Raw genomic sequence first — 20,000 nt, forward strand, 5'->3', positions numbered from 1 at the left:
TATTTATGGAAAAAACATTGGGAACGAGTCATGAGTATAAATTGCTTATAGAAATAAAGGATCTAAAGATGGAAATATGATCTATATATGGCAAGGAGAAGTATAATTTTAATTATTTTCAAATACGAAAGTATGTCAATATGATACGACAATTTAAAGTATCGAACTGCAAGGCATTTGAAGGAGTCAATACCAAATACAACTTACTTAAGATAAAAGGAAAAAGAAAGAGCAGGCGTGAGAACATTTTGCAAAAAGAAGATATGAAAGCAACAGTGTGCGAAAATTTGCACCAAGGATAATGATACAAAAGGGGTCTCAAGGGCAAATTCTTTGGCAAGATTGTGTTTATTGAGACAGTGATGCTTTCAAACAGTTTGTCAGTTCTTAGATTTGATGATGCTGTTACTGCCTATTGCTCGTCCGTATTAATTCAGTCGTCTGTCAGACGGATTCTTAGAAATATCCTTGTATTGGTAACGACTGCGGTCATAAATGAGGTATCTATTATTAATCAGGAAATAATACATTATCTAAAATCATTTTTTTACTCCTGTTACTATATGAATTAATTTGGATCAATGTATATATTCTTTTACTTTATTCGATATTGACAGTGTAAGCATAGGGAACTAAAGTAAAGAGAACACTTCCAATCTGGGTTAGAACTAAAAGTTGTCATAGAACCTGCATGATTCCGGTTCCGTTAAATGGCGTTCCAGAAGCTTTTCCTGTATAGAAGTTCTTTACTTAGATTTTTTCTCTTTATTTCCAATCTCTATTCACATATTTACTAAGCTACACTATTTTCCGTTCTTCCTTTTGGCATTCCTATCTTTGTCCATACTTTTCCATATAATTTCAAATTCTATTTTGTACTGTGTATGAATTATCCATTTTATATTACCATCAACGCAAGGTGCACAATTTACCCTTTAGAAAATAGGGAAAAGACTACAAACTAGTGGAAAAAAAATACTAATATTAGGTTTGGGTACTCATTTCTTTGGATAACTTACTGACAAATTGGTTCGTTAGACATGATGAAACTTTATTAATTTGAGGAAAAGATTAGTAGGGTAGGATGGCCTTTCGACGAAGGTAATTTGGTCGTTTGCTGATCGTGGGATACATTAAGCAAAGTTGAACGTGACGTCATATTTACATTGATAACAAACAGTCAGCAATGACGAAAACGAGAAAATATGTTTAGTAAGGGAGAGAGAGAGAGAGAGAGAGAGAGAGAGAGAGAGAGAGAGAGAGAGAGAGAGAGAGAGAGAGAGAGAGAGATCTGGTGCTCTGACGTGTCCAGTTGTTAAGAAACATCCTGTTTGGGTAATTCTTTCGTCTGCCCGATCATAAGGCCCAATTTCGAAATCGTCGCCGTTGTTGGCAGTGAGGCGGTGGGACTGCTGCGCACTTTGTCCTTTTCAAGACGATTAATCCTTAAGTTGTCCCTTCTCTCACGGAGGAGCGGGAGGATTATGAAACCGCCTTTCTTGACCTTCTAGGAAGGACGCTCAGGTTTCCTTCGTAGGTCATTTTCTCGTGACAGAGCACTGGTCTCTTCGTTGGAGACCTATACTATTATTATATCCCTTCGGATTCTATTTCATTCTTAAGATAACTCTCTCTCTCTCTCTCTCTCTCTCTCTCTCTCTCTCTCTCTCTCTCTCTCTCTCTCTCTCTCTCTCTCTCTCTCTCTCTCATGCATATATCTAGCATTTCTATGATTGTTAAGCACATATATAGTGGGAGAAAATGAGAATAGGCTCACACGCTAAACTCTCATTACATATGATATATATCATTTATGCTAATGAGCTGTTTAAATTAATCAAGTGAGATAATGGGATAGACTGTTGATGAGATGGAAGTCGCTAAACACTATGATGGCAGTCCCACCATGTAATAATTTCACATTCTGCGTAGACAAGGCTAGTAAAGCAAGAGTGCAGAAATTGGGTTGATTGTTGATGCTTTTTTTAACAGTTTTATGTGTCAAAATGATAATGGTAAATGGAAGATATGACTAGCCAGAACAGAGGGAGCACGTATCTCTACTGACACAGGATTGAGAACAAATTGCTATCTTTAAGTACTTATCAGTTCAGATTTTCCTGGAATCCTTGAAATCTTCTAGGGATGACAAAAAAAAAAAAAAAAAAAAAAATTCTCACGCTGTGTTAGTTATCATATTTACCACCAATTATCTTTTATATCTTTTATTTGGTTACTGACCAAATTAACTTTCGCGTATATTTTCCCACATTATTCGATAAGTATCAAGGTTTAAAGCTATGGAAATCTATTTTTGCTTGTGTTTTGAACAAAAAATTGCCGTCTTTTCGGGTTATTACATTTATCTCATGTATGGAATATATCTTTCGTATAACTACCCTAAAAGAGGATCCATTGGCTAAATATGCCAATGATAGCCAGGCCCTTGTGATTCGCAGTGCTTATCTAATTAAGGCAAGTGACCCCTGCCGGTCCATACTAATAAGTACTAGTAAGATCAACCGCCAGGCATCAGGAATAAAAAGACGAAGAGACAGTTTGTCTATCGCCTTAAACCCAATCCGTCACCCTACTGCCAGTGACTTCATCGAGATTTAGGGGGGCATTTCCTCCACACCCAAAGCTCTCATTACTCCACCAGGTTACTCATCCGCTTATACCAATATAACCTCTTGAGTCCCTTGCATCAATAGGCGTAGGAGATGATGATGATGACAACTATCCTAGCCTTGGAAGACGAACAGTTTTATTACACAGCCTTACATTAACTACTGCTGCTATTCCTATATCGTTGAAGTTACTTGCATCTTAACTAAAGTAATTATTGAAGCCCGGGAATGCAACTGGTACCTACAACTATGTAATATATTTGATCTTACTTTTGCGTTGTAACTTTCCAATATCTTTTTGATGTGCAATGTTTTAGCTCGTTACATTTTTAGTTTTTCTCTGATTGTTTGTTAAACCACCTAACCATAGTTTCTAATTCCCATTTTTCAGATTATTTTCTGTAACGTTAATCTTATCTTCATACGTTTGTATTTTTTCCATGATATTGAATGGGATTTGTTATAGATTTGTTTTTTAACACTAAAGGCTTCCTCTCTGTATACCCAAATGATTGTGACATCTCTGAATGAGCGGTTAAGAATTGACTTTTATATATGTAACATTTGGAATGATAGAGTAAAAATGCTAAAGACGAAAATATATCATCAGAAGCAGAACCTCCTAGTTTTTCTAATAGTGAAGCTTTTCTTATGTCGTCTCAACTCGAAAATTTAGAATTTACAGGGAGTATAAAGCATGAAGTTACTGTGTTCGATTAACAGTAAAAGGTCCTTTGTGAATTGAGTTCTCACAATAACCATATTGTGAAAATCTAGGATAGAGTACTGAAAGAAGGCATGAAAGGTTTGAGTATTTTTTCCTTATAAATTTTACTAACATTTAATCTCTTGGGTACATTAGTTCTCGAATTGCTCCGATGAATCATTTTCCAGTAAGGAGGTTTTTCTAGAGAAGTCCCCTACAACTTTTACAGATGTGCTCTTATTCTATAAATATCAAACTCTAACAAACATTCTACAAATAGTACAAAAAAGAAAAGAAAAAAAGCTTTGTCCTGAAGGAATAAAGTCTTCCATATAATATTTTAAGTTTCTGTGCAATGAATTTCTTGGGTTACTGTGTTAAACTGACACTTTGTGGGTCACGATTTATTGGGGGGTGTTGAGGACAGGGTTAAGCCGAAAATCAATAAGGTTCAGGACCGAGGCCGAGTGACAGGTGTCCCTACAAGCTTGAGGTTCTTGGGTACAGCAGTATTCCGCCTCCAACCCCCAAAAATCAAAATAAGAAATATGGAGTGATAAGACCAATTAGAAACTCATATTTTATGAAACAGAGAAATTTCACTAAGAACAAATTAACATTCAAGTGCATCTTTTTGTGCTCTCTCTCTCTCTCTCTCTCTCTCTCTCTCTCTCTCTCTCTCTCTCTCTCTCTCTCTCTCTCTCTCTCTCTCAGTAACTAATACTCCACTGTGATGCTTCAAGATATTCTATCTGTAAGTTTAAGAAATTTGCCAAATTTCAAACATTGAACTTCTTTTCCTCTGCAAAAGCAATATGCTATATTCATATACTTTATATGTTTGCAAGGAACATATATACTTATTCTAACACATACACTAATATATATATATATATATATATATATATATATATATATATATATATATATATATATATATATATATATATATATATATATATGCGTGTGTGTTTGTATGTGTGCGTGTGTGTGTGTGTGTGTGTGTGTGTGTGTGTGTGTATTCGGCCTTGCTTATGCATGTCTGTAAGTGTGTATAAGTGTGTATATGCCTATACAATTCTCGTGATCATATAGTTCAAATATTATGTTTAAAATAAGATATAATACAATTAGCCTCACATCATCTATGTTTATTTATAGTGATTTAATAAACCAGTGTCTTAGTGGATAACATTGCTCGAGTAACTGCTTAACAAAGTTATTAAAGGGTATGATCGTACAGTATTAGTCTCCCTTCCCATATCAGATCAGCATTCATTAATCTATTGACGAGAGTTGATTTAGGCTAATCAAAAGGCGATCAGAGAAGTCTCCTGCTTATTCTTTAGTTTCGATGATTTCAGCAAATATCTCCGCCACTCAATCGTTCAACCTGAGAATAGAAAATCAGTCTATTGTATCGCAAGAGTAGCAGGCTGAGCCATTAATCTCCCCTTTCCCTATTATATTCCCATATGTCACCAACTTCCGCCACCCCTTCCTTGTTCTATCTCTCCCTCCACTCCTTATTCCCTCCCTCTCTCGTCTCTCCCTTTTCTTCCCACAATTCTCACCCTTAAATGGCCTGTGGTGTCAAGAAGATAACGTAATATCACTCTGCTACTCTCTTGCTAGGAAATCCACGAACCCCCGCCCCAGCTTCCTTCCCACCCCTATGTGTCCCCTTAGATGCGGGGTACCCCCCTATGAAGAGAGCCCTACCCACACACTTTTGCAACCCCAATATCCTAACCCCAACCCCACGGACCGTCTATGGTCACGACATAGGCCTCCCCTGCCGTTCTATCCACGAGAGTCCATTGGCCTCCCCACCCCTCTATCCTTGAGGGTCCCTGAGGCCTTCTATCCATCAGAAATGCTCGTCACTGTCATCTGAGGCCGTTTGTCTTCTGTAAATATTAATGAGATGTTGGAGTAAGAGGGGAATCAGGAGAGGTGAGGGGGAACTGTAGGCCATCGAAGGCATTATTCTGTTTCGATCCAGAGTATGTTTGTTGTCGTTGGAGGCTGCGTTCCTCTTTCTCTTGCGCTCTTTCTCTATTTCTTTCTCTACTTATCCTTTCTCTCCGTATCGAATGTAAACAAATGTGGCGATGGGAATTCTTTAGTATTTCATCCGGATGGTGCGAACCCATTCGTCAATGATATTTTTATCAACGCAAATTTCTACAACAAAGAATTCGTAATAATCACAATGAGGAAATGTGACCTCGTTATCACATCAGTGATGTTTTGCTTTAGAAAAAGGATTTTGTTGGAGTTTATCAGTGGTTTTGAAATAAGAATTTGAGAGAGAGAGAGAGAGAGAGAGAGAGAGAGAGAGAGAGAGAGAGAGAGAGAGAGAGAGAGAGAGAGAGAGAGAGAGAGAGAGTTGGGAGAATTAGATACATTCAATAGAGGTTTGATATTGTAAACATTGAAGTAACAAAACATCTATAATGAAAAATGTGTGGATGTATGAAATATAAATAGACGTCATATAGAGATAGAGGCCATGTATGTACAGAAACAGCAAAGGTCGTTCGACCTAAGTCATTTCAAACAAAAAACAATAATAAAGGGAATAGTAAGAGAGACAGAGAGTATAAGAGAGAGAGAGGGCGAGCGAGAGAGACCAAGGGAGATAAAAGTTGTATAAAATGCCAAGCCATATTGGGAGGGGAGTCAGTGTACATGAGGGAGTTTGTCCGTGTAGGGTGTAAAAGGGATAGACACAATTCTAGGGATTTACGATAACCCTCCACCGCCAACTTCGCCTTCTGCGGGTTCCCAAGGTCATACTCGAAAGCGGTCTCTACCTTCCTCAACACCTTATGATACCGTGAAGGGCAGGAATAGGTTGACCATAATCGTCGGGGTTGCTATCTCGACGTACTGACATACTCCAAGGTAAGTGTTGGTTCTCTTTTGCATTCGTCATCTTATATTGGGAGTGCGCGCACGAATGTGTGAACGTGCGCGCATATGTTTAAAAGTTTAAAAGCCACTCATGAATGGCAGAGGCAAGGGACAGGGACATTGCCCTATCAAACAGAACAATACCCTAGAGGATGACCATATATGCATATGATGAGTGCTCAAGCCCACTCTCCACCCAAGCTAGGACCAAGGAGGGGCAGGCAATGGCTGCTGATAACTCAGCGGATAGACCTATGAGCTCCCTTAAACTCCCCATCCTTAACGTACAAGGATGGTGAGGTTGCAGTGACCGAAGGAACTAACGAGTTTGAGAGGGACTCAAACCACAGACTCATTAGTATCTTCCATTGTGACCTCACATTGCTAAGATGTTTGTTTAACATCTCTGGCTTTGTATTTATGTCAACTATTACAACGACAGAAGGACCAAATATGTCTTTTAGTTATAATTCACTAATCACGATGAATCTTTATTGTGACGGGAAGAGATGTAATTTTGATTGAAGTTGTTTCATAATGGAACATTTCATAAGAACTTCAACGTAAGGCCTTGTCGATGTTGTGATTTACTAACACTACCATCCATTTAACAAGCCGCCTACGATCAATGTCTTTTTCATGATAAGTCTTCATTTAATAACGTTGTTATTAATATGAGAGGTCTGTTGTGATAATCATGATAGCCAGTGCTCATAATATATCCTAAGCAAAATTATAAGTCTTCAGTCGAGAGTAATCTATTAGTTAATACATTACTGCCGTAAATCACCGTTGTTGTTTTTTAAAAATCGTATTCAAGTTTTGAAAATGAATGCGGTCCTAATAAAATATAAGGACCAATTAAGAAATAGCTAATTATCATAAAACTAGTTTAGATGTAAGTGTTTCTGAATTTGTCAGGTTTCAGACAGCTATCTGGAACATATTGACTTTTGGAAATAATACTAAACGGCGTAAGCGTTACGATATTATATCTCCAGTTAATATTCGTTGATAATTAGAAATGTCAGTGACCGAAAGGAACACTCATATCCAATTCCAAATTCAATCACCAAGATTATACTTATATGTGTGTGTTTGTGTTCTGCGGGCTTGTTTTAATTTTATTCTACTGTATATCATAGGTGATTGAAAGATAAAGTACCATATTCGACAACTAGACAATGCTCCAGGTTCTCTGGTGATTTTGACTACAACAAATTTCCTTTGTTGGTTACTAATTTCTGCAATACTGAACAAACTATTTGATTACTAACTTATTAGATAATAACTTGCTTGCATATCTTATCTCGAATCCTAATATCTTATAAACACGTCCACCTTTCAGAATATCTAGTACAATAAACTGCAAACTGTCCTCATCAGATGCAGGGAGTCATTCGTGTGTGTTTACTGTTGATGTTCTCCTTTTTATTACCTCCGCCCCTGTTTGTCCGGGTTTATTCTGTTTGTTTGTGAACAACTGCCTGGCCATAATTTTACTCATAGAGTAGAGAAATTTTCAGGGATAAATTATTATATTAAGACGTGGGATTGATTCAATTTTGAAAGAACTAAGTCAAAGATCAAGGTCAAGGTCGAGCAAAAGGTCGAGAAAAAAGCTCCCGTTGCGGAGGTCTGCATTCTCAGAGTGTTCTTTTAGCTATCATCATGATTCACCCTTTTATCATTAAGTATTTTCCTATCTGGGAATAATAATTGAAATATCTGTGGTGTCTCCTGATAATGAATAATCTTATTATCATTATCTTCCATTCCATGGTAGTTCGCTTTGATTCTTGCTTTTTATCTCTTTCTTTTACTTCCGATCATGTTTTCTATACTCTCCGTTTTTTTACTGGTTTTATTTCTTTCTCTTTTATTTCTTCCTCCTCGTTTTGTTTTATTTATATTATTTTCCTTTCCATTCATTTCTTTTTGTCTCTCTAGGTTCCTTTATATTTGTCATTTTTCCTATGTTTACCTTTCTCCTTTTTCAAATTCCTATCTTTTCCTCTGCTTCTCCCTATTCACATCTTTTTTTGCGTTTCTTTCGTGTTTATTTTCACACTGTTTGCATCTTCATTTATACTGCCGGTCGTTTCTCTTCCTCCATATGCCACCCATTTCAAGTTTAACTATTTTATTCTTATTCATATCTTCTCTGTACCTTCTTCATGCCCCCGTTTTTCCAATCATGCCTATCATTTACAAATTCTTTAAAACATTCTCCTTCTCCCTTCTCTTCTGTCTATGTTATTTTTCTTCTACCCTCCACATAGCAAAGACATTATGTAAGTGGAACGCAGACGGCAAGCAGGTGTGTATGAATGCATTCCTGCAGGTGGCATGGGAGCATTTACGATGCGAAATGCCAGTGGGAGCAGGGCAATCCGCATTTAGCCTCAGCAACACTCCGTTCGACTTTAGTGTGTTTGTGTACGCGTGTTTTGCTTCGTGTGTTGCTCCTAGCTTTGCAACACATTGTGTCATTGAGGGATTACTTCGACTTGGGTCACTCGTCGGCTAATGCTTCTGATGGATGTGGTCAGTACAAATAGGTCAAGTTGAGAATGGTTCGTATTTATAGTTTACTGTTTAAAACAAGTTTGTTTTGACGACTGGAACGTTATTTTCCTCCATTTTCTCTATTTTTTTTTCTTTAGTATCATATATTTTTTTGCATTATTATGACAATTTCGTAATAGGGATTTCAAGAAAAAACAGTATAAGCAAAAATAAGCATAATTGGGGATGAGTGCTCTTCATGTGAGCATTCTATCCAATTATTCTATTTCCATTAATCATTATGTTTTTTTCTATTTCTTATAACATATATATATTATATATATATATATATATATATATATATAAATATATATATATATATATATATACATATATATATATATATATATGTGTGTGAGTGTATATATATATATATATATATATATGTGTGTGTATGTATATATATATATATATATATATAATAATATATGTGTGTGTGGTGTGTGTGTGTGTGTGTGTGTATGTATATGAATAAATGAATACATATTTGATAGATGATTTTGAAAACGGAAACAACTTTCCACGGAGGTTCCAAAAGACAAGATCCCCCAAACCGACTCCAGACTGAGAAGTCACTCCTTCAGGGCCTTTATCAGATGGACAACGCAGTTCACACTTTAAGGCCTTTCCTTCTTCATTCGAATGTCAAGTAATGGTTTTCGATTCCGTGCGTCTTCTTAGAGTGGCTCTTTTCCCGGTCGTTTGCTGGATTTCCCTGCTGATGCTGCTGCTCTGTCATAGTTCCGCTTTGCTTTCAAACAAAGTGCACGGTCTCACTTCTGTTATGAGTTCGAAGTCGGATCCTCAAGGTCGTGACCAGATCCCCATATCAGCTTAAAACGAGAGGCTTTTCAATCCTCTTCCGAATATCCATACCTGTAAAATACGCTTGAAGTCTAGTTCCTGGATCCCTTTGGGGCAGTATTGTTCCTCATCAGCAACTGTGCTCTTGCTGAGAACAATGAGCTTCATATAGTTCCACTTCCGCAAACTCTTATTAGGTATGGGAATGTTTAATGAGAATTATTTTTTTTTTTTTTTTTTTTTGTAAATTTGTAATGTTTGACTATACATAATATATACATAATCAGAAAGGCGATAAATGTGTAGAAACAAAAAAGAGATATCATAGTAGGTGTTTGAGATGGTTTATTTTTAGGGAAGGATTGGAGAGCTATTGGCAAGTGAGAAATATATACATTTCAGAGTCAACAGGAAGCGTAGGATATATGGAGATAAACAGGTATAGAGAATAAATGGTCTTAATATTTAGTTGTGCAGGAATGCGTGTGAGACAGGTGAATTGTACCGTGCATATATATTGAGAGATTCAACGTGCTACTGATAAACCCTCAGGTTGAATATAAGAATTGCCAAGTGCGTTTTTCTACAGTTGGGGATCATTTACGATCCATCATTCACTTTAAGAAAATGACAGTGAAAGTTGTATGTATCAGTAGCTTTTACCGAGACATGTTTAGATCAGTAACCTCACTCTCTGAAAGGTTGGATTTGTCAAGTATTAACATCTATGCAATTCAGAAGGGAATTGTATGTTGCTCTATTTCCAGGTTTATAATGATTGTCATGGTTTAAGCCTCATCATCAAGGAATTTGATAAGATGGCCTAGATGTACGTGTCCATACACGAGTATGTGTATCCAAATGATGGTATGAATACGACCAATCTTAGAAAAGAAGTTAAAAGATTGGTTATTAAATTATAATGGCTCTGCTTTAGTAAGAAGATTTTTGTTTTCCTCTCATACACTTATATAAAGATTTTTTTTTCTAATTTGTACGATGAGCTGTTATATGTACAGTTACTCGGCATCATTATTAACGATAAATCCAAGCGTCTTTAACTTTTATTAATATAAGATTAATTGATATATGGTCAGAATTTTCTTCAACTATATATTCTAGATACGAAAGCATTATTCCTTAGCAACTAATAAAAATACTGAACAAACAAACAACTTCACGCTTAACTTAATGAAAGCAATGCAAGAAATCTGATGACAGGAAATAAGGGCACAAAGGAATGCAAAAACTGGAAATGACGTCACCGCCAGGACAGAGCAATTGTCAACACACATGCAAGCAAGAAGAATAATGTTTGGGCACAAAGGCGGCCGACACTGAAATTAATAAGCTACAATAAATAGTAGACAAGAAATAATAAAAGTGGGATTTTCGTCTCATGGCTGCAGAGGAAGAATAGATGCGAGAGAGAGGCCATGCGGGGAAATCATAGAGCCAAGTTGGGAAGCCCAAAATGAATAATTGCCTTTATTCATTATGCACATGAGAGAGAGAGAGAGAGAGAGAGAGAGAGAGAGAGAGAGAGAGTACCCCAACTCTATCTCACTCTTTTTGTTTCTCCATGCACATAATGAGAGAGAGAGAGAGAGAGAGAGAGAGAGAGAGAGAGGGGGGGAGACCCCAACTCTCTCTCTCTCTCTCTCTCTCTCTCTCTCTCTCTCTCTGGATATAGATACCAAGCCCAAGAAATGAAGTAAAGGATACAGAATACTGATATTTGGGCTAAAAAGAGAAAAGATATGGTAGTAAAGATTCATTATAGGAATTGTGTACGTAACAGAAGTAATAATATATGGAAAAAGAAAAGGAAGCTCGTTGATAGTGATGAGAATGAAAAGAAAATGAGGACGGAAAATGAAGAAGGGAAGGCAATGAGTATTGGAAGGAAAAGTAGAGAAATATACTGAATAAATATTTTAGTAGTGGTGCATTCACTAAAGTGCCGAGAAATAAGAATTTTTGCCAGAAAGATACATACAGAGATGTAAAGAAAGATCCGAGTTTAAGGAAAATGCCGGTTGGAGAGAGAGAGAGAGAGAGAGAGAGAGAGAGAGAGAGAGAATGATATTTTGAATACAGATAATTCGGAATAAGGAAAATATAATAGTATAAAAAATAGAAATCGAAGAAAGTTAACGAGCTAAAATAGAGGGACCTAAACAAGTGGAGATCGTAAAACGGTAAATTTGATCGTTAATGTAAAAGCAGTTGATGGTTGAAAAAAATACAAGTATATGTGAGTTCTAAAATAAGAGAGAGAGAGAGAGAGAGAGAGAGAGAGAGAGAGAGAGAGAGAGAGAGAGAGAGAGAGAGAGAGAGAGAGGATGCCTCACTAGGGCATGAGGCCAACGCTTGAGTTTGGAAGTGAAAGTCACAGAGCTGGAGAGAAAAATAAGAACGAATAAAAGGGACTCCCTGGTAATTTAACTTGGTAGTCGAGATCTCATTCAAGCCTGAACGTTGCGGCAAAGCCACATTGTTTAGTTGCTAGTCGTTTGCTGTCGTGACAACACGCAATTCCCGTGTGCGGGTTGCCTCGTGTAAGGTGCCTTGGGCAAGGTACTACAATACTTGCTTCATACTCGCTTATTCGCTCCGTGTCATATCGCCCGAACATTTAGTTAGTATTTCTCAATTTTTTTAGTCGTGTTTGGTTACGTGTGTGCGTATTTTTTTTTAATGTTTTTTCATTACTTGAGTATTTTCTTCTTCTTATTATTATTATTATTATTATTATTATTATTATTATTATTATTAGAATCAAAGGATTGTCATGTATATTACACTGATAAGAGATGAAACAATATTTTTTTCTTTGATCTGTCTTGTTATTTATTTTGGATATCAAAGTTAATTTCTTGGCATTAGGATTTCATTGGTGATTACTACATCTCTCTATACTATAAGATAAATCAGATGGAATCAGAATAGTGTCACCCATTAGAGGTAATTACACATTTGCCGTGTACAATTGTAATTGTTCTACGACCTCATCCTGAAATGTGTCTACTATCTTACTTTGGTCAAGTACCTCTCCTTGAAGTCAAGTAAAAGGAATAAAATAATTTTGGTTAATAAAAAAGCGTTTCTTTTTTTTATTTTGAGCTAAGGAGAAATCAGGTACATTACAAGTGGTGATTGAGCAGTGTCAGTTATCCTAAGATATAAAGAAAAACTTGTGATTGCGGACTAGAAACCTATGGTGAATATTGTGGAAGAGTTCCATATTAGTTTTATTTGGAGTTCATATATCTCAGAAAAATTCTTTTTCTTTTGTGAATGACAGTTATATTTTCCTGTCTTTGGTTGGAAACATTCTGACTCCTGCTCGGCACTTTATTTTCTAAAATACTTTTTTGAAAGTGTTTAGCTTTGTTTGAAAAAAAAAATAATCATCTGCGTCCTGGTGAAAACTCAAAGATGTCTAAAGAATCCAAAGAAGTTGGTGTGTCTCTTGCATAGGAAAACAGGAAATACAGGTGTTTTGCTTAGAAAAACTATTATCTTGATTTTGAACTATTTCTAGTAGTTAGTCAGTTATTATCGAAATGATTCTGACAAACGAATTGGAACTCATCCATCCATCTATATATATATATATATATATATATATATATATATATATATATATATATATATATATATATAAATTCTATATATACATACATATATATATATATATATATATATATATATATATATATATATATGTATATATATATATATATATATATATATATATATATATATATATATATATATATATATATATATATATATATATACAGTATATGGGCTGTTTTCATTAGACGGAAGAGGAGATTATATATATATATGTATATATATATATATATATATATACATATATATATATTTATATATATATATATAGATATATATATATATATATATATATATATATATATATATATATATATACATACATATATATATATATATATATATATATATATATATATATATATATATATTCTCTGAATCTTTGCTTAAATGCTATTTTCTACCAGTAAGCTGTCGATGCCAGCTTCGTTTCATAGCTTTTCTGTAACTATTGGATATAGGCTTTTCTATACACACACACATATATATATATATATATATATATATATATATATATATATATATATATATATATATACACTATATATATATCATCAACCATTGCTTGTCCAGTGAAGGATAAAGGCCTCAGATACTCTTGTCTTTTTATGGTCTTTCTATGAACGTTTATACCCACAAATTTTCTTAGCTCGTCAATCAATTGTCTTTTCTTCCTTTTCTTACTTCTTTTGCAATATTTAGGGATCCATTCTGTTATTCCTTTGTCCATCTATTCTTCCAACAGTCTCATTATATGTCCTGCTTACGTCCATTTCTTTTTATGAAATGTTTTTAGAATATCCACTATTCTAGTTTGCTCCCATATTCACGTTGTTCTTTTACTGTCTTCTAGTGTATTTCCCATCATTAGCCTTTCCATAGTTTTTTGAGTCATAACTAGCTTATGATTTAAGGTTTCAGTAATGCTCCAAGTGTCTGATGCCTAAGTTAACACTGGTAGGACCATCTGATTAAGTACTCTTCTTTTTAGAGAAGTGGCATTTTATTTTTCATAAGCTCATTTTAGTTACCAAAAGCTCTCCATTCCATACTTATCCTCCTTTTAATTTCTGTTTCATGGCCTTTAGAAACACTTACTGTTTCCCGTAAGTAAATATATTCTTTAACTAATCTCTAGAAATTCGTCCAACATCCTTATTTGTTGGGTCTCTGCATTTTCATTAAACTTTATCTTAGTTCTACTCATATTCATTTCCGGTCCTACATTTCTGTTTCATCTTTTGCAATTTCTCCCTGATTCACTGTATAGAACTATGTTATCTGCAAATCTGAAATTGCTAAGGTATTCCTTATTGATGTTTATTCATACATTTTCCTAATCTAAATTCTTAAAAACTTGTTTTACGTACGCTTTGAATGATTTAAAGGTCCTTTCAAAATCAGAATTTTCTCACTATCCTTATGTAGTTCAAGCGTTCAGAAATAAGATTCATATATTCCTGGCTTTTGAATGACTTTCATTATTTATTTGACAGAATTAAAAACTTTTCCTAAAGTATAAAAGCCATACACAGTGGTTTGTCATACTCTGTTGATTTTTCCATTATTTGGTTAATTCTAAAGCCTGCCTGCTCCTTTGGTTGATTGAAGTCCAGCTGTTTTTCTATTTGGCTTCATATGATCTTTTCAAATATTCTATATATTACTGAGAAAAAACTTATTGGGCGTTAATTTTTTATGTCTTTTGTTTCTCCAAGCCGTAGGTATAGAGCATTCTTGCAAACATTTTCTGTAAAGTACAGGGAGTTTTACCACTTTGAAATTTCCTCCATATATTATTGGATAAATTGTTAGGCCTTCTTCTCCAGTTCCTTTGTATCTATTCATGCCTTTTTATGCTTTCTTTTCTTCTCCTACTGTTACGGTTGGTGTCGAATTAGGTGTTTCAGTATTTCTATTGGCAAAGTTATTAATAATATCACTATTGTATGGCATTGTATAGAAATACTTTGCATCTTTATCACCTTATCGCTTTTGTTGACAATATTTCCCTTTACATTCTTTAAATCATGTATCTGTTGGCACCCTGTTCCAAGACTTCTTTTCATTAGCTTTATGCTTCTTACTATATTTAGTGTTCCCTTAATTTTTATCTAATTGTGTTTACGAATGTCTTGGGCTTTTTAGTTTTTTATTATTTTGGATAATTTTGCTATATATTCAAATTTCAGAATTTCTAAATTTAATTCTAGTGGAATGCGAATAAAGAGAAATTTCATTAAATAACGTTCCAGAAAGGAGTAGATTTCATTGAGATGAAAAATGCATAAGATCTACATAATGGTATTAATTGTTTATGCGTTTCACCGAACTTTTTATTGTTCCTCTCTCGGATGTAATGATGAGAAAAGGAGTAGATTCTGAGTCTGGTTGAAGCAAATGTAAATTATAAGTTACAGAGGAAAGTGTGAAAATATGGCTTTAGATGCAATTTTTAATAAGTGAATAAGATAAAAAAGGTAAGAGTATGTATAGAAAAATTTAACGAACTGTTGGCTAAGTTTATTGATTTTATATAAGTAAAAAAAAAATGTAGAATAAGGGGTTACACAATTTTATGATTTGGTCATTGTCATTATTATCATTACTAGCAAAGCTACAGCCCCAATAGAGAAAGAAGAATATCAAAAGCTCAACGGCTCCAGCAGGTAAAACAGCTCATTGCAAAAAGGATATAGAGAAGTGATTAATAAAATATAAATAAGGAATAAAATCTATCAAGATCACTATAAATAATGAAATGAGACCATGTCAACCTGCTCAGTAGAAAAGCATTTGCAATTCATTTCAACTTCTGAAATTCATCGATACATCTACCAGAGCTACGAGATTAGGATAATCATCCCACAATCTGGTCACAGCTGGAATAAAACTTTTAGAATAGTTTAGTATTGAGTGTTAGGATGAAGGTATGGCTTAGAAATAACTGCATTCGTAAAGAAACATAATAAATGGTACAGTCTTTGAAGACTGCAAAATGAAGGTCAGTATTATAAAACATTGTATGCAACATACATAAAGAACTGACTGAACAATGGCGCCAGAGATTAATATCTAAATTAGGATAAGGATTGTAATACACAATTTTTTTTCCGTCAAATTACAGTGAAAGTCAGCCGCTGAAGACCAGGTAGGAGAACAATTGCTAAACATGGAATTATGAAAGAATTTAAATATCTCTTCAGGGTAGATTGATTATAAAAAATCTTGAGGCTTTCTCAATATGCCCCTATTTTTTTACATTTGTAGAAGAAACACACCGGATTTGTTTCCAAAAAGTAAATTTGCAGTCAAGACCTACACTTAGAATTACAATTTTTATACAGTTAAAGAAACATTAATATTGCAAAGATGTGGGTGTTGAGGAAAAAGTGTCCTTCACCTACTTACAATCATTCTTTGAAGTTTTCTGGGTCCCCCATAAATGGCATCACGCATCAGATTAGCTCGGTGTACATTAAAGGGATGGAATTCATGCATAAGAGTGTCATCTGCTTATGCAATAAGATTTGTTCAAGGCTAAACCCCATTATGCATATATTATATGAAAATTACTGGGCCGAGAACATTCCCCTGTGGAACGGCAGAAACTGTATTAGATACGTATACACACTATCAACAACGACTCATTGCAATCTATCATAAACCTAATTTAGGTAGTAGGTTGGCCAGGGTACCAGTCTCCCGTTCGGATACTACCCCTAGAGAGTTATTGGGTCCTTTGAATGGCCAGACAGTACTACATTAGATCACTCTCTCTGGTTACGGATATTTGTTTCTTTGCCTACGCTTATACATAATAGTCTGGCATATTCTTTCACATTCTTCCCTGTCCTCATACACCTGACAACACTAAACAATTCTTCTTCGCTTAAAGGGTTAACTGCTGCAATGTAATTATTCACTGGCTAGTTTCCTCTTGGTAAAGGTAGCAAAGACTCTTTAGCTATGGTAAGCAGCTCTTCTAGGAGAAGGACACTCCAAAATCAAACCATTGTTCTGTAGTCTTAAGAAACAAAAAATTAGCTTATTGAGAAAGTCTTACAAGATTTTCGGTGATCAATCTATTTTGAAGAAGTGTTTTAATTCTTTCATTCTACCTTGTTTTGAGTAATGTTCTCCTGTCTGGTCTTCAGGTGCTGATTCTCATCTTAATTTGTTGGACAGAAACTTACGGTCTATTAAATCTCTTATTCCTGATCTAGATATTAATCTTTGGCACCGTCGTTCAATTAGTTCATTATGCATGTTGCATAAGATTTTTCATAACTCTGACCATCCTTTACATTCAGATCTCCCTCGACAATTCTATCCTGTTCGTAATACTAGGCAAGTATTTAATTCTAATAGCCAGGCCTTCTCCATCATGAGGCTCAATACTACACAGTATTCTAGAAGTTTTATTCCAGCTGTGACTAAGTTGTGGAATGATCTTCCTAATTGGGTAGTTGAATCAGTAGAACTTCAAAAGTTCAAAGTTGCAGCAAATGTTTTTATTTTGACCAAGCTGACATGAGTCTATTTATAGTTTACATATGATATATCTGTTTTGACGTTTTTAACAGTATATATGACATATCTGTTTTGATGTTACTTTTTTTTAGAATGACTTATTGTTAATTTGTTCTCATCATTATTTATTTCCTTATTTCCTTTCCTCACTGGGGTATTTTTCCCTATTGGAGCCCTTGGGCTTATAGCATCTTGCTTTTCCAACTAGGGTTTTAGCTTGGCAAGTAATAATAATAATAATAATAATAATAATAATAATAATAATAATAATAGCCTCTGTACCATGGCCTTCCACTGCCTTGGATTAAAATTCTCTTGCTTGAGGGTACACTCGGGCACACTATTCTATCTTGTTTCTCTTCCTCTTTTTTTTTTTTTTTTAAGTTTTTATAATTCATATTTGAAAGATTTATTCAAATGTTACTGTTCCTTAAATATGTTATTTCAATTGCTGCTTGCTTCTCTTGTAGGTTAATTATTTCCTTATTTCCTCCACTCACTCACTGGGCTATTTTCACTGTTGGAGCCCTTGGACTTATAGCATTCTGCTTTTCCAGCTAGGATTGTAGCTTAGCAAGTAAATATATATTTATGTATATATATATATATATATATATATATATATATATATATATATATATATATATATATATATATATATATATATATATATATATATATATCGTATATTTGATTGGGGTTAAGTGGTTTTGCAGAAATAGATTTAAGCATTTCGTTTTGAAGCATAACCTTGTTGCGTTTTAAGCAACCATTTATTTATGGTAACATATTTTCACCTATTTGAAAATAAAGATACATCTAGTGATATCTATGTTAGAATTTCCTTAGTTCGTCGACGTCCAGTTATACTTTTGTGAATACTTTATTTCTTAATGACTCACAAGGAACCTGATCCAAATAATTGGTATATTTTCCTCTTTATGTCATTTTTTAAAGGTTTATTAATCGTTAACTTATTTTTTCGATTTTCCTTTTCAAACTGCTTGCTGATTTTTATGATTAACAATTCACTGTTATTTAAGATCTTATTAGTGCAATCAACAGTCTCCAAATCAAAGTGAATCTTTCACGAAACTTTGCTGTTTTTATTTCCTCTTATTTGGAAACGAAATACTGATTTTAATAATATTCAAGTATGGGGATTATATGGTTTGCGGTAAATGTCCATCAGTTTTCTGGAATTCATAAATTATTGTATACTGTATAACGTTGACCCACCCTCATGCAGGTTTCAATACCCTATTTTTGACCAGTGCACAAAGGCACCTGTCTTATTTCTGCCTATCACACATTTGTTACATGAAGAAAAAATATTTCAAGATGAATTCAAATCAAGGATATTTCATCTACTTTGTATTATATCTGGATATTTAGGTTCCATATATTCATCACCATTTAGCCATAAAGTGATCCCGCCCTTCTTTTTCATGTGACATCTGCCTTCCACAAAACAATATGAAGTATTCTTTTAAAGCTCGTTCACTCCTACCTTGTTGTTTCCTGGTCGCTTGACTTGGCTGGCAAGTCTTCCAACCAATCGTGGTCTGTGTGTATATACTGTATATAAATATACCGTCTGTTCATTTGCATATTATACCTCCAGGTGCAAAGCACTAAGAGATTCATTTTGCATCCCTTTTGCTGGGAAATGCTGCCTATCCTAAATATTGCAAACGGCGTTAGCTTACGATACCTTCTCACAGATATTGGACCACTAACGCCCCTGCCATTGGCGGATGCAGGTTTTTCCGTTTTTCCGCTTTTTTTTCCCGTAGTTACAGTCTTCCGGTATGGTTTTCTTGTTTGTTGCAAGAAAGAAGGCTTTTGGGAATTATGATGCTTTTCTTACTAATCTATTTTTTTCTTTATCTTCCTTGTATATTTATTCATTCATATCTTTTAGTGCAGTACCAGATAAGCGAATATGAAAATATTCTCATGTTCACATCTACTTTTAACAGCAAAAACTAAAAATATTTCGACCTTTATCTCGATTTCTTCCCTCTCTCTCATCCTGAAAATAATAAAGTTGCTCTTGTAAAATTCATTTCTTTCGTCACCATGCACTCCATTTAAAAATATAAAGCATTGCCTCACATAATGTTCACATTTGGTTCTTTCCATTTTAAACACGCTAAGCACCCCCCCCCCCCCCCAAGAAAAAAAAGAAAAAAAGA

At 34.6% G+C, this 20,000-nt stretch overlaps 1 protein-coding gene across 1 annotated transcript in view; it reads left to right on the forward strand.

The window, feature by feature from the left end:
- LOC137655253 (uncharacterized) overlaps window positions 1-20,000 on the forward strand; it is a 127,272-nt gene that overhangs the window by 47,322 nt on the left and 59,950 nt on the right. Inside the window, exon 3 of the mRNA XM_068389136.1 lies at window positions 12,194-12,268. Coding sequence (XP_068245237.1) covers window positions 12,194-12,268 — 75 coding nt within the window. The remainder of the gene's footprint in view (window positions 1-12,193; window positions 12,269-20,000) is intronic.

The sequence above is a fragment of the Palaemon carinicauda genome, chromosome 16 (assembly GCF_036898095.1).
Source record: "Palaemon carinicauda isolate YSFRI2023 chromosome 16, ASM3689809v2, whole genome shotgun sequence".
In the NCBI taxonomy this organism is placed as follows: Eukaryota; Metazoa; Arthropoda; class Malacostraca; order Decapoda; family Palaemonidae; genus Palaemon; species Palaemon carinicauda.